Source organism: Microtus oregoni, unplaced genomic scaffold (assembly GCF_018167655.1).
Source record: "Microtus oregoni isolate MIOR12 unplaced genomic scaffold, Mior012 000014F_ref0000157, whole genome shotgun sequence".
In the NCBI taxonomy this organism is placed as follows: Eukaryota; Metazoa; Chordata; class Mammalia; order Rodentia; family Cricetidae; genus Microtus; species Microtus oregoni.
Window position 1 is genome coordinate 22432464 of NW_024543073.1, and position 16716 is coordinate 22449179.

Here is a 16716-nt window from a genome sequence, read left to right on the forward strand (position 1 = left end):
CTATGCCCCATTACTTAATTCAGCTCAATCAAAATTAGAATTCACTTAAGACAGCTTGAAATATCTCACTTTGCAACTTTTAATCTGTTAAAGAATTTAATTTTGTAAACTTGGTCCCTCCAAAACAATGTGCAGTAAAAAAACAAAACAAAACTATTTTCTTAATTTTACATAAGCTAGTTAGTAAAAAGCATTCAAATAAGGGTAAAAATTAATGCTAAGGCAGATTACAGATAGGGTTTAAAAAAATAATTTCAATAGTGCCTTTTCACATTCTTCATTACAATCTAATAATACCATTTGGTCAATAATTAATGTAACTAGTTTATAATACATTAAGAACATACTGTATCTTTTAGAATACAGAATTCTTTTAAAAATTCAGAAGCAATTCAAGCTTTTTCTCCTGTTGGCAGACAAAGCAACCTGCTATTACTATTCACAGGCTTATGCCTGGTATCTACTGTCTTCTGTGAAATCAAACTATGACACCTCTAGGACAATGGAAAAGCTTGACTTCAGAGTAGGAATCCTATTGCTTCTAATTACAATTTGTGAGTCTTAGGTTACATACATGAAAACAGCAAATTGGTTAACAAAAGGGGTCTTTAAAAATTAGAAGGAATTTATGCTTTGTTCCATTGAAAAAGTTTCTCCTATAATTAACTCAATACCTCCTTTTCCACAAAGATAAGGGAAATATTCACTTAGTCAATCAATTTAAGCAACCAAAAACAATAAATTAATTAAAGAAGTCTGACCTGAGATTTTCACTCAAAGGTTGTTTCTGAAACCAAATAAGCTTCCACATTTATACAACTTATTTAATCATGATTGCTGAATTGAATGTGTACCTATGTGAAAATGGCAATGCATTCTGAGCTGGCTCAGCCCTGGGCTCTGAGTTCTGTGTCACATCAGGTGTTCTTTCATCATCTGTCCCATTGATGCTTTCTGGTGTTAAAGGAGACTGAAGATCTCCTCCTGCTGACTCCTTTAAAAAAAGAAGAAGAAAGAGAGAAAAGAGAGTAAGAGATTTTTTAAAAAGTGTTTTACTTTTGTTCAGTCACACAATGTCATCTAAATGAATTCCTTGTGATAAATCAAATAGCAATTGAAATCTGAATTAGATTAAAAATATTTTTTCAAGAAAGCAACTCATAAGAAAATTAATAAACTATAACATAATTTAAAATTATCAAGATAACGATTTAGAAATGTAATTTTAAAAACCTAAAGAATATTTGTGTTAATAAAAGAAACCAAATAGAGTAAATGGTATTCACAAAATTACTTCAGAATGAAAAATGGGCATGATAGTGTTTGCCTACAATCCCAGCACTCAAGAGGACAAGGCAGGAGAATAGTGTGCTTCAAGGCCAACCTGAGCAGCACAATGAGACACTGTCTCAGAAAAACAGAAGACTATTACCACCTACAGTGTGGTAAGCAGGGTGGGGGGCACTACCAGCTCCACCCTTTCTCACCAGACTCTGTACTAATTCTAATAAGGCCCGAAGAGTTCCTTAGTTTCTTCCTTTTCAGCTGCACTAAAACAGGCCCTTTATTATTTAATAAACATCCACTAAAGACTCACCCACCTCATTCTTTCATACTTCTGCAAAACTGTAAATACCTACTTTTCTGTGAAGTGTGAAGGGAAAATCTGGGGAGATACTTCATGATTCTGATACATAAAGAAGATGGAGTTGAGGCAAGTATCTTGTCATCTTCCGGTGTGAATTAGTCCCTATAGTCTGCCACCATCTCTGAAATCCCAGCTTCTGACAACTTAACATTCTTAGACAGACACAGTGCGGGCCCAGCATGTGGCAAGGCCATGGGTTCCCTCTGCTCCTATCTGACTTTAAAGATACTGCTTCTGTGACTGCTGAAAGTCATGGACTTTTCATGGAAGTTTTTCAGAGTTCTAAATATAAAGTCAAGCATATTAACAGACTTTTAATTATGTTAAAGGCATTTTACAATTTAATGTCAACACTAAGGATTAGAAAAATAGTAAACATTTAGAACCTCCCTACACACACACATACACACACACACACACACACACACATTGGAAAAAAGAGGAATAGAAAGGAAAGGAAAAGAAAATCTGAGTCTGAACCAACCCATACTATTATATTTTTATGTGCTAGTGTGTGTTTGTGTGAGTGTATGCATGCACTTACAGAAGACAGAAGAGAGAGTGTTAGATCCTCCAGAGCTGAGGTGACTTGGGGTTGTAAGCTCCCTGACATAGGTGCTGGGAACTGAACTCTGGTCCTCTGTAAGAACAACCAACCCCTAAGTAACATTGTAAGATGCACTAAATGATTGAGGTTCATGACTAACAGGTCACTCTTCACTCTGCTTACATATTTTGTACCCAGTAACTGCATTAGACAGTAACTGTCTAATGGAGCCAGCTGTATTTGCCTTCAAGATTGTTTATGCCAACTATACTTACAATATTAATAACTGGATTAAATATTATGCTAATTAATGAAATCTGAATGCAAAGCTAGAAGTTATTTTAATTAAAACCAAATGAAATGCTTTAAAATGTCTGAAAAATAAATGGCTATAAAGTAAAATAAAACTCACAGATGAATTGATTATATATAATACACTATATTTATCATACCATATATCAGAGAAATGATATAAAAATAGAATATTCAGGTATGTTTGCAAGTGCCAAGGTTTAGCTCTATTTAACAACTTCAAATTCATCTCTCTCTGCTTCCTGACTTCAGATGCAATGTGACCAGCAGCTTCATCTTCTCTGCCATAATGAATATATATCCCTTCAAATTGCAGGTCAAAATAAACCTATTCTCAAAAACAACAAAACAAAGCAAAATAAAAAACCCTCAAAATTCAAGAAAACGTGTAAAGGGCAAAAAGGTTGTTTGTTGTGCACACAGAGAAGCACTAGAGAAGGCAGGAAAATTAAACACACTGCTAATCTCTCCAAAGGGAGAAGATATTTGGCCGATCTCCCAGAATGTTGGGAGAAAATATAGCTTACAACTTGGTAATCCTTTGCTACCTGTTGAACTAGACTCTGTCCATATCATTCAGAATACTATGTTTGTTAATTCCAGGCCTTTTCCCCTAAAAACCCTGAGCACTGCTTCTAGGCCATAAAACTCATCCTTGGGAGAGAAGTCACTTGTATTTTACAACAGCCTAATTGACTTCTATGTTACCTTAGGGCCAGGCCAAACCCTGACTCCCACAGGGATTATGTTTACGTTAGTTGTCCTCCCTAGACCTTCTTTTGAGTACTGTTTCTAAGTCAACAGAATCCATTTTAGGGATGAAGTCATACACACTTTGTAACATTTCTTAAGGTTTGTTGTACTCAAGGGAATGGGTTAATTCTTATCTGAAAACTTTTTCCAAAATTGTGCAGTGCTTAAATACGGCAAAAAGGCAAAAAATATATAAGCTGACGTCAGACTCTCAGAATCTTGGCCCAGCACCAGCCACCTAAATCGGTGTCGAGTTTCACTCTTCCCTCACCAGGATCATTTCCCTGCTGGTTTCACATCCTGCAGAGACCTCCCTTAACAACTAACTCTTGGTATAGTAAATCTGTTAGAATCAAACACAGAAGATAAAGGTAGGATTCAAGTCAACAACCTATTTTAAGGTTTGAGATTAAAATATTGAAGAATAAAATTATTGAATGATAATATAACAATTTTAAGAATGTTTTAAAACATTTTCCTCATATTTTCCACCACTAAGAAGATTGAATCTAGGGCCTTCCGCACATTAAGCAAGCACTGTACCGATGCGCTCAACCCTGTTTTTCACTTACTGTTATGTTAAGACAGAATCTTATCAGTGTGTAGCCCAGGCATACTTTACAATCCTCCTGCCTCAACCAGGATATTTGAGATTACAGATCTGTTCTTCAAGCCTTAGTTCTTTCTTGATTAATTCATCAACTATTGGTTTCGATTCCAACAGACAAAGAGTGTGTACCCCACAGTCTCTGGCTCTCCCGATCTGTTCCACTCCCTTTCTACTGTTCTAGACTTCACCTAACTTCCTGCAGCCCGTACAGACTTGACTTAATAACTACAGTGCTCATGCTAGCTTTAACTCTCTCCCTACTAAGCCAGGAGTATATACAGCCTTAGCTCAAGAGGGTAAGACTATGAAATGGCTAACTTCTGTCTAAATGCCAGACTCCTTTCATTTCAGGAATTGAAGGTGGATGGAATAACTTGTTTATTTATAAAATTCCTTACCTACAACCAATTTCACCAGTAGCTCTTGAAAAGGGATCAGAAATACAATTTTCTGGGCTCCATCTTAGACCTATTAAGTATGAAAACTATACTGTGCTTTAGTAAGTCTTCCAGAGAATTCTGACGCATGCTGTGCTGGTTGTTTTTCGTCAACTCAACACAAACTAGTCATCTGAGAAGAGATCTCAATTAACAAACCACCTCTGTTAGGCCGGCCTGCTGGCAAGCCTGTGAGGCATTTTCTTGACTAATAAACCCTCTGTGGGCAGTGCCACCTCTAAGCAGGTGGTCCTGGGTTATGTAAGAAGCAGGTTGAGCAAACCAAACAGCAGAGTTCTTCCATCGCTTCTGCTTCAGTTCCTAACTCCAGGTTCCAACTTTGGCTTCCCTCAAGGGTCTGTGACATTGATGGAGGAAGGTCATTGGCTAATAAAGGAACTGCATTGGCCCATTTTATTGGTTAGAAGATAGGTGGGAGGAGTAAACAGAACAGAACGCTGGGAGGAAGAGGAAGTGAGCTCAGACTCCACAGCTCTCCTCTGGGGAGCAGACGCCTCAGAGAGATGCCATGCTCCGTTCTCCCAGGCAGACGCACGCGATGAAGCAAGCCGCCAGGTTAGACATGCTGAACCTTTCCCGGTAAGACCGGTGCTCACAGATTATTAGAGATGGGTTGATCGGGATGTGAGAATTAGCCTGTAAGGGCTAGAGTTAAAGGGCCAAGCAGTGTTTAAATGAATACAGTTTGTGTGTTGTTATTTCGGAGCATAAGCTAGCCAGGCGGCTGGGGTGCCAGGGACGCAGCCCCGCCGCTCTTATTACTACATGACATAGGATATAAAAACTAAATAAACCTTTACCTCCCCAAGTTCTTTTAAGTCATGGTTTTATCAAAGCAATAGAAACCCTAAAACACACGGCATCTATGTTTTCCTAACAACTATTACATGTCAGGTACTGTTTAAAGACTTCGGTGGTCTTATTCCTAATTTCACGCACAGCCCTCCCACACCTACCTTCTGGTCTAACTCATAAAGCTAATAAAGAATAGTGCCAAAATTCAAGCCTGGCTCGAGAGTACACATCATTCACTAACCATGAGTTGCCATTACCTTTATCATACTCAACTCTCTCAATAAAGTGATATAAAACTCATGCTAAAATGTACAAACACTCTTGGGTTAAGCAATTTCTCCAGTCACAAAAAACAAAAAAACCACTTAAGTTCATCTGACTTGAAAATACGTACGCTTTCTTTTGTGTTTTACTGTTTGCTGTGTATTTTTTGGAGTAAATGGAGAATGAAAGTTCGGAGGGAGAGAGAGGGACAGAGAAGCAGGGGGAGGGAAAAAGGAAGAGGGAAAAAGGAAGAGAAGGGGCACTTGAGTGTTACAGCATGAGGCAGTAGAGTCAGGAGTTGGGTCTCTCCTTCCACCATGTGGCTCTAGGGATCACACAAACTAGGTTATGAGGCTTGTACACCAAGAGATTGTGCATGCTGAACCATCTTGAGCTTCCCATCTCATTTCATTTTGCTTTTTAGTGCTGGGCATCTATTCTAGAATTTGATAAGCAAGGGGTCTCTCTCTCTATATGTATCACTGAGCTATATCCCATCCCACACACTCAAATATTCTTTTATTTATTTATTTATTTGTTTGTTTGTTTATTATGTATACAATATTCTGTCTGTGTATATGCCTACAGGCAGAAGAGGGCACCAGACCCCATTACAGATGGTTGTGAGCCACCATGTGGTTGCTGGGAATTGAACTCAGGACCTTTGGAAGAGCAGGCAATGCTCTGAGCCATCTCTGCCGCCCACTCAAATATTCTTAACTAATATGGTATACCTCCTCAAATAAAAATAAGGGTTTTGACCATCTACTATCACAAGTTATTGCATTAAAATTATTCCATTCAAACAAAACAGAAGCATTAGATTGTCATAAATGCAAGGAAGAGGAGGAAGAAAAAATTATTTTTTTTTCTACTTTTTCTCTGGCTCCTACAAAGTAAGTTAATAGACTTCTAATATTTGATAAATTAAGGCCTATATCTAAAATGCTGAACAAATTAACATATTATTCATTTTTTTCTTTACTTTTTTTTTTGAGACAGGGTTTCTCTGTGTAGCTTTGGAGCCCGTCCTGGAACTCATTCTGTAGATCAGGCTGGCCTAGAACTCACAGAGATTCACCTGCCTCTGCCTCCAGAGTGCTGGGAATAAAGGCATGCGCTACCACTGCCTGGCCCATTCTTTTTATAACATGATTTTTTTTTCCAAATATGATCATCTTTTCTACATATGTTTGACCAAAGTAAAAGCTTCAAGACATTTCTTCCACCAAAGACAAGAAATTAGCTTACTAACCTGTAATAGTTTACAATCAATTATAACACAGCAAGTTATAACTGGAGAAACAGTAACTAAATACACTGACAATGTATCAACCACTACAGCTTTATTAATATTTTTCTGTATTTACTAACTGAATGTGCAATGTGCTTTTTGTTGCAGCTTTTGGTAACAACAAAATCATTCACCTGAAAGAATCAGAACTCCCGATACACAGTGGCACATAATTTTAAATGGCTTTTATGCTTAAAGGAATCGCTGGAGTAGCAAAGCATTTGAAAAGGAAATTCAACAGAGTTTCACAAAGATAACCCAAATTATACCAGGTTGCTGCAAGTATGGAAGAATGGACTTTGTTTCCAATTCGCAGTAAACGTTTAGTCTGTGAGGAAAGCACATTTAGCACAACTCTCCTAAGTAAAACAAAAATGAACTCTTTATACTTAGTGAGGCTTGCCAAATAGTTAGATGTAAGCAGATTCTAACATCAGGAATAACCAACCATATGCCTTATATTTTACAATGTTTTATATTTTGCAATTTTTTATTTTTAAAAAGATTATTATGCACGCCTTTAATCCCAGCACTCGGGAGGCAGAGGCAGGCGGATCTCTGTGAGTTCGAGGCCAGCCTGGTCTACAAGAGCTAGTTCCAGGACAGGAACCAAAAGCTACGGAGAAACCCTGTCTCAAAAAATCAAAAAAAAAAAAAAAAAGATTATTATGGTGGGGAGATGCACAAGCTATGGCAGGCATGTGGGGTACAGAGGGCATGGATGTTGGTTCTCTCCTGCCATCTTGGGAGTTCTCGGGGGAGAACTTAGCTTGTCAAGCTTGCACATAAGCAATTCTACTCACCATAATTATCCAATATCTTGCAATATTCTGACTAGATAAATTACTCCTCTCCCCTAGAACTAGTCAATACTTTAAGAAAGTAGGAGCCTAGTGAGGAACAGAATTCTGATACCAAACTAACCACGCTAGTATCAAACAAACCAGTTTATCTGGCCTAGTACTGCAGAAACATATTCCTTTGTTTTAATCACTCCAGAGCCAGATTAGAGCCAACAGAAACTGAGAGCCAATAAAATAGCTCAAACTAACCAATCCTAAATTATTTTATCATTTCTCCACTTTTCCATGAAATCCCAAGACAAAGTCTGGCATAGATTTCCATTGCTGTTTCTGCCTCTTAACTACTTCCTTTGGGCTTTCCCAAGTGGCTCTGCATGGTGTGTCACACCTAGCTTCTAGGAATGAGTGCTCTCCTTTAGTTCCACTAAGTGAGCAAATTTGTCTTACCACTGCCTGTACAAAAGACCATGGTCAAAAACAAAGGTTGATCATCTTGGACTTTTGCTCTTCTGTTGTTAGGTATCATAGTGGTTTGAAAGAAAATGGCCCCAAAGGGAATCACATTATTAGATGTAGCCTTCTTGGAGGAAGTGTGTCACTTTGGGAGCGGGCTTAAGTCTTCTCTTGCTCAAGCTACCCTCAGTATGACTTTAAGTCAACTTCCAGATGCCTGAAAGATATAGCACTCTCAGCTCCAGCACCAGGTCTGCCTGCACGCCACCATGCTGATAATGGACTGAATCTCTGAAACTGTAAGTGAGCTCCCTCAATTTAACGTTCTATTTTTAAGTGTTGCCATGGTCATGGTGTCTTTTCATAGCAAGAAAAACTTAAACTAATACAAAAGTTGGTATCAAGCGTGGCTTGATAGTCCTGACCATGTGTTTATTAGGAGGAATTTAGACCTTGGTACTTTGGGTTAGGAAAGCAGTAGAATGCTTTAAGCACTGCATAATGGGCCATACTAATAGGAGCAAAGAAGACAGTGGTACTAAGAGTATTTAAACTGTTGGGAGCTCACTCAAAAGGTTTCAGAGAAGAATTTTAGTATGTTGTCCAGACACTGATCTTGTAATATTTTGGTGAAAAAAGGTGGTTGCTTTTTGCCCTTGTCTTAAAAGTCTGCTTAAAGCTAAAGTGAAGAATTTTGTATTAATTTCATTAGCAGAAGAAATCTCAAAACAGCCTAGTATAGACTCTGCCATGTGATTTTTAGTGGTAACTCTAATGAAGACTTATAATGAAAAGGAGCAAGTTGAGCAGGGTCAATAAGAAAATAAAAACTTTGAAGAGAAAAAGAACACCAGAAAGTGTAACAGAGCTAAATTCTGTGTTCAAGGAGATAAACAGATTAAGGAATAGAATAAAGGGAGTGGTGACCTCAGGGTAAGATCCCAACCAGTTAAATTTCCAATTTGTGAAAAGGAACTAAAGAAAAGCTTAAACCCAGTGTGGTGAGACAAGCCTTTAATCCCAGAACTGGGAAGGTATAGGTTGGTGGATCTGAGTCTGAGGTCAGCCAAGCTTAGGCAGTGAAGGGCAGAAAGCTGGTAAAGATGTAATTAAACAAGAGGGCCAAAGTTGAAAGCTTTGGTCCTGTGGTTCTGGCTTTTGAGTTAAGAATAGAAGAAAAGTTATGAAATAAAGCCGTTGAGGCCAGGCACGTGTCATGGGTGTCCCTGCATGGAGGCCATTGCATGAAGCTGTGAAGTTGAAACCTGGGTTGCCTTGCAGACCCCAAGATGTTAGAGATGCCAGAGCCATGGGATACCTGCTGAGGAGAGCTACTAACAGGAGTGGAACCAATAAAAAAGAAAGAAGTGTGTTGCAGTCAACAAAACTGAAAGGAGCTAGACATGTGAAGTGTTCTGACATCAGACATGGAGATGCAGAGTTTGGAGTTTGCCCAGCTGGTTTTCGGTCTTGCTTTGCTCCAGTATTTTCTCACTATGTTTCTTTCCCTATGTTTTGGAACAGTAATGTATATCCTGTGCCATTATATGTTGGAAGTATTTGATCTGCTTTTTGATTTTTGTTTGTTTATCAAGACAGGGTTTACATGTGTAGCTTTGGTGCTTGTCCTGGAACTCATTTTGTATGAAGACCAGGCTGGCCTCGAACTCACAGAGATTCACCTGCCTCTGCCTCCCAAATCTGGGATTAAAGGCATGTACCAACACTGCCCAGCTGATTTTGATTTTATAAGGGATTACAGCTAAGAGATTACATGAATCTCTGAAGAGACTTTGAATTTTAGACTAGTAAATAAGTTTCAGATTGTTATAGATTATGGGGACTTTTGAAGTTGAACTAAATGCATTTATTAATTATTATTATTATTTTTGCATTATGATATGGCTATAAGCCTTTGGGGGCCAGGGAATGGAATGTGGTTGTTTGAAAGAAAATGACCCCCCAAAGGGAGTGGCACTATTAGAAGGTGTGGGCTTGTTGGAGGAACTGAGTCACTATGGGGGCAGGCTTTGAGGTCTCCTTTGCACAAGCTTCCCACAGTGTGGCCTTCAGTCAACTTCCTTTTGCCTGCAAGATGTAGGGCTCTCAGCTCCAGCACCATATTCCCCACCATGATGAGAACGGCCTGAACCTTTAAAACTATAAGGGAGTCCACTCAATTAAACGTTTTACTTTTTAAGAGTTGCTGCAGTCATGATCTTTTCACAGCAATAAAAACTCAAACTAAGATAGATAGGTACATAAAAGTTATCTGGATTAAAATATTAAAAATATTCTTGTAGACACTGATATATTCTTTGTAGTAGAGATTAATTGACCAGCACACTTCTATATATACTTTGTAATTAATTTTGCCATTATTCTTCCAAATTTCACTCTGGCAAAAAGGGTATGATGATCTTAAGAGAGCAAGCTCACACATGAAAACAGATCCATGACACATACCTGTGAAGGTGTACTGGTCAGTTCCATCTTCTCCTGTGACTTCTCCTTTGCAAGTCGAGCAGCTTCTTTAAATTCCTGAAACTTTTCTGCAAACTGAACGCAGAGACTATATGCGTTAACCAAGTAGTAGTATGCCACAGAACTCGTTTTTCCTTGGGTTTCTATTAGTTTCTGAAGTGACTCCTACATAAGGGCAAACCCTTTAAACAGAATAGTTTTAGCATAAATCTTTATGTCTTGTGGGCACAGAATCCAGAGAGCAAGGTGAGTACTATCCATCCTACCCTCCTAGTATCTTGTGGCTATTCTTCCCTGTGCACTTTTCCACTCTCTATTTTCATTCTTCCTGTGTAATTTCCACAAGAACTCGAGATGCCCAGTGTAAGTATGGCGTGGCTTTCTTTACAGGCAGGACAACTGCTTGTTCCCAGCATTCAGTCTGTTGACACTCTGCATTTTATAAGTCTTTCATGCCACTGTAATTCCTTTAATCAACATTATCCAAGAAATTCCTCTTGGGGCTGATTGGATCTCAGTCTGTACAGCAGACAGTTCAAAGACTCTATATTCAAGCAAATCAAGAGTTTTCTCAATAAATAATAACATATGACTGCTGTCATATTAAGGAACAAACAAGAAAATTCACGTGAAATCTATATTTTCGTCAACTGTAATTTTCGTAATTTGGAAGAGTTTGTGTTTGCTTATCTTTAAGACCATCTCCAAATAAAGGATGTTAATTTTTTTTTAATCAAAATCCCTTCTGGAGAGGTAGTTCCCACCTTTTACTTCCTCCCACAAAGCTAATTCACTACAAGAAGCCCTAATAACCAGTGGTGACTATTCTGAATGTGTATTATAAATCTTCATGTAAAATTAGGAAGAATCCAATTATATTTTTATATTATGTTTATATTTATATAATATTTAATATATTAATATTCTTATTTTAAAGTCACTATAGTTGTTTCATTACAGAAATTAAACAAATTTCTCCTGTATTTTGTATTCTCCACTTACTATTGTGTTGCAAGGAGTGAGGATTGTATGTTAGGACATGTAAATTATGATGATTTTCTCAGAAATCTACTTAAATACTTACTTTTGAAAGATGATGCTCGGAGGAGAATCCCAATCCATAAACAGTGTTTGCCCGGCTATCAGCCCACTGGCCGAACTTCTGAGATGTTTTAGTAAATGTCATGTTTGGAGTGATGGTGCTATTTATTATTGCCTGAAAAATAAAATAAGAGTAGCCAGCCAAAAATAAGCAAATAGGCTTTTAAATATAAGACCATTTCAGCTACATAAAAATAGGTTCACTTGTAGCTCACAAAGTTAAATGTATAATTGTAGTGGTGGCGATGTGGAAATATGCAACTAGTAGAACTACAGATATATTTTTTAATGATCAAAAAAACTTTAAAGGTTTTGTGTGTATGTGTGAGGGGAAGGGCATGCACACAGATGCCTGTGTAGGCTAAATAACTTCAAATGTTGTTCCTCAAAAGCTGTCCAACTTGGTTTTTGTGATAGGGTTTCCCACTAGGACTTGGGACTTGCTGATTAGGCTAAATTGCTTGACTAGAAGGCCAAGGAATTCACCTGTCTCAACCTCCCCAGAGCAAGATTACATACAGATCCCATGTAGTCCAGCTTTTTTACAACTCAGATCCTCACCTTTGCACAAGTAAACACTTTACTGACTGAGGTAGCACCCAAGCCCCAAAGATGTACCTTGTAAATCAACTTTTACAAGTTGATAATGGACAAATGTAAGCAGTTTCTTTAATCTTGGTTTTAGGCAATTGCCCCTTTTTGGTAGAGTGGCCATCAAACTCAGGATCTTGCATATACAAGGCAAGTGTTCAACCACTGAGCCTTCAAACAGTTTTGAAACTTCTTTCCTAGGAATGTTGAGGATCAATATTCACTAATTCTAAATGCTATTCTCTAGAAACAAATATGCTTTAGTTGTAACAGAATCATTCAAAAATAAATGTATAAGGGGCTAAAGAAATATCTCAGTGGTTAAGAGGGTAAAGAGAACTGGCTACTCTTCCAAAGACCTGAGTTCAGTTTCTAGCACTTACACAGCAGTTTACAACCATCTGTAACTTCAGTTCCAGGGGATCTGACATCAAGCAACCAGCATGAATATGGTGCACTGGCATGCATGCAGGCATAACACCCACATACATAAAATTAAACCAAAATAAAATAATGTATGATATTTTGATATTTTAATGCATAATCAAGCTTTATACAATCTAATTTACACAAAATATATTTTCATACAAAAAAAAGAATTTCAATCATTTAGAAGACATTTTCTCTATTCAAGGGAAAAACAAACTCCAAAAAAAAATATTTTTACTTCTTATTGAAAAAAAACAGGCTGGTGGCAATATTTTGATTTCACACATAATTTCTTAGAAAACATAGCATTTTTAGCATGTTAATAAAGATTAACTCTGGAGATCTTAATACATTTCGGGTATTATAACATTAATTCATGTTCTCTGCCAGTGCTGGAAAGGGAAGGGACATTTATAGGTGGGTAGTCTAGTGCTCCCTAAAATTAAGAAATATAATTGCACTAACAACAAAAACATTTATGTTGTCAAATTTGAATTGGCATCTAGCAAACTAGTAAATGTGCAATGAAAAATCCAGCATTTTCTAAAAAAAATTGAAATTTGTTTACCAAGTAAAACACTAGAATGGAAATGTTTATGTGCTATTAGGAACTGATGAAGTTGCAGTGAGGATATACAGACATAGTTGTTCTGCTAAAGAAAAGGAAGATGGCACAATATAAACTGGATCCCTCCTTTCTCAAAGAAAATATGTTATCTATTGTTATGAGAGCTTTATCTTCGTATAAAATGTCTATATTTATATTTATAAAGCTTCCTCACCATTTAGTTCAAACAGCTTCCACTAGCACACACCATTTCAGGAATTTAAAACATGCTCACAATTATTTTAACTTGTGGAGCAGTCATCAAATAAAAGTCTAGGGGCTAGAGAGGTTGGTAAGCAATTTGGAGCATTTGTTGCTCTTGCAGAGGACCCAAGTTTGATACCCAGCACCCACATGGTAGCTTACAACTACCTGTAATTCCAGTTACAGGGGATCTGATGCTCTTTTCTGTTCTCTTCAGACACCAGGCACATGGTGCACATACACAAATACAGACCAAACACTCATACATATAATATAAATTAAAATAACCTAAAAAAAATTTAAAGGACTAAGTAGAAAGAAGACTATAAACAAACAACGAAAGATGATTGATTTGTTTGATGTTCTCTGAGTGCCTATTAGCTACCAAGTACAATTCTAGAAATTTGAAACACAACAACAAGAGAGGAAATGCAGTTATGAATTTAATACTATAAGAGTTGGTTACAGCAAAGAAATATTAACAATGGAATTTCAACGCCTGCAAAGGCTGTGAAATCCCTAGAAGGATATAACAGAGAGTAAAGGCAAGCAGATAAAGACCAGCAAGCATTATCTAGATTTGGTGGTCCTTCAGTGTTCTCCATGAAATGGTTAAGGAGGAACCTAAGTGTTAACCAATATCAAAAGAGCATTTTGGCATCAGACCCCAATAACTCTAAAAGGTAGGGTGATAATACATTTAATAAGCAACAAGAAAAACTGACCAATGTGCTGGTTGGACACCAGGGTTCATTTCAACCATTTCAAATTAACTTCATTATGTCTTGTTAAAGGGGTTCATTCTAATCTCCATCCTGAACCTCTCCTTGTTTCTGTATTTCTAGTCCTTGAATCATGGAAACAAAACTTTAAATGAACCTATGCCTGAAAATCTATTTCTTAGATTTTTTTTTTTTACTAGAACACAATTTAAAATTTTTTTTGGTTTTTTGAAATAGGGTTTCTCTGTGTATTCCTGGTTGTCCTGGAATGCACACTGTAAACCAGGCTAGCGTCAAATTTAGAGATCGATCTGCCTCTGCCTGCCAAGTGCTGAGATTAAAAGTGTGTGCATCACATAATACAGTCTCTCTTGAGTAGAATGAAGAAATTTAAAAAAAAAATCTTGTGTTTTAAAATAAATAATTCTCAAACCTCAAGTTTTTGTCCTTTTAAGGTGAACATGTAGAAAAGTGTGTCATTTCACACCAGGAAAGCTTTGGACCTGGCTAGGGTGAGCTAGGGTCTCTATACCATGATCAGATAACTAGAGCAATATGATGTTGCTATAAACCTTTAATCTTGGCATTTGGGAGGCAGAAACAGGTGAACTTTTGAGTTCCAGGCCAGCCAGAGTATAGAGGCCCAAAAATGTGAGCCTATTCCCACCCTGACCAGGGGTCAGAGAATTGGCTCCCTTCCTTCAAGGTTATTGTGTTTCTACCTCAAACAAAGGTCTCACTTAGATTTAGGTGACCAGGGAGTTCCTCTCTCAAGGTTACTGTGGTTAATAGTCTACCTTCAACTCCCCCAGAATAGAGAAGTAGATATGTTTCTACCTCAAACAAAAGTCTAAGGATCCAATTAAGGCTCCAGTTCCCTTAAGGAGATAACACTGGATTTCAACCTGGGAGTGATTTGCCTACAAAATGTTTTGGTCTAGGATGTGAGTGTGACTTAGTTTGTCCTAGCAACAGAATGTTTAACTATGGATGTAGCCCACAATCTTCAACTGGTTCTATTCATTTCCTTGTATCATGTTAATGCAGTTTTTTATCTTACTCCTACCTCTTAGGGTCGGGGTATTTTAAGCAATGGGAAGTTAAACGCGGGAGATTTCAGTATTCACTGAAACTCCCTCCCGATACTATTCTATAGTTTCTACTATTATTTTTGCATTTTTGTACTCTTTTTTAAAAATTTTTATCAATTTTTATTGAGCTCTACATTTTTCTCTGCTCCCCTCCCTGCCTCTCCTCTCCCCTTCATTCCTCTCCCAAGGTTCCCATGCTTCCAATTTACTCAGGAGATCTTATCTTTTTCTACTTCCCCTGTAGATTAGATCCATGTATGTCTCTCTTAGGGTTCTCACTGTTGTCTAGTTTCTCTGGGATTGTGATTTGTAGGGTGGTTTTCTTTGCTTTATGTTTAAAAACCACTTATGAGTAAGTACATGTGATAACTGTCTTTATGAGTCTGGGTTACCTCACTCAAAATGATGTTTTCTAGCTCCATCCATTTTCCTGAAAAATTCAAGATGTTGTTACTTTTTTCTACTGTGTAATATGCCATTGTGTAAATGTACTACATTTTTCTTATCCATTCTTTGGTCAAGGGCATTTAGGTTGTTTCCAGGTTCTGGCTATGACAAATAAAGCTGAGCATCCTTTGTACTCTTATATTTCTAACCCTCACACCCTTACCCTGGCAATTAGTATTTTTGTTGAGGCTGGTCCCCGACACCAGAGCTAAAGAGTGAAAGCCTGTCTCAAAAAGAAAAAAGGAAGAAAGAAAAAAACAAAAACAAAAGAAAATCAACTGTTTCATATGTTCCATTCAAGCACCAAGAACAAATGAACATTTTCTACTTAGGGTACTCTGGGCTTTTAAGGCAATCATGAAACAGAGAGGTGGAGATGAGACAGTAGAAAAAATATTGAAAGAACTGAAGTGTATTTAATTATTTCAGTGTAATTTTCCTTCCTAGACATGGACTACTTCAGTTGACCTTTATTTCCATTTAACCCCTTTTAAAGCCCATCTAATAAAAGCACAATATACTTGTACTTTTTAGGTCAAGTGACATAAGAGATTACAGAAACTGAGAGTTCAAGTAGGGAAAATAAATTAAAGCCTGAGATAGTATTTAATATCTGTTTACTTCACTAAACCAAACAGTTATGAGCAGTTACTCATTAACATTTCACAGAAACTTACTATCATCATCTCAACTTTAAGTCATTCACGTGAAAGTGGAAAGACAAGGAACTATCTGGAGAAACACAGTTTAATGACTTATGTAAGACAAAAAGTCTATATAGCCCTGAGGTCCTATAATCTAGTAAGACTTCAACACAAGGTCTGCTCCTAAAATAAATCTACTATCCCTGCCTGCCTTCTTTTTTCTTTGTGGGAATGGTAGTGACTAACACTGAACCAAAGGCTTTATACATATATACCTCCAGCCCTCCTTGTAGGACAGTTAAAAAGACAAGGAGTGAGCATAATGAAAACATCAGACTACAAGTTTAGCATTAAAATTAATTTTTTTTAGTCCTCAAACCATACTAAGTCATATGCAAAATTATTATCCCAGTAATATTAAGTATATGTAGGACAAATGCCATAAATACTGTACACTGT

General features: G+C 37.3%; 1 protein-coding gene across 1 annotated transcript in view; it reads right to left on the reverse strand.

The window, feature by feature from the left end:
- Homer1 (homer scaffold protein 1) overlaps positions 1-16716 on the reverse strand; it is a 97243-nt gene that overhangs the window by 42527 nt on the left and 38000 nt on the right. Inside the window, exons 3-5 of the mRNA XM_041663246.1 lie at positions 11506-11637; positions 10404-10496; positions 855-994 (exon numbers count right to left, since the gene is read on the reverse strand). Of these exons, the coding sequence (XP_041519180.1) occupies positions 855-994; positions 10404-10496; positions 11506-11637 (365 nt within the window). The remainder of the gene's footprint in view (positions 1-854; positions 995-10403; positions 10497-11505; positions 11638-16716) is intronic.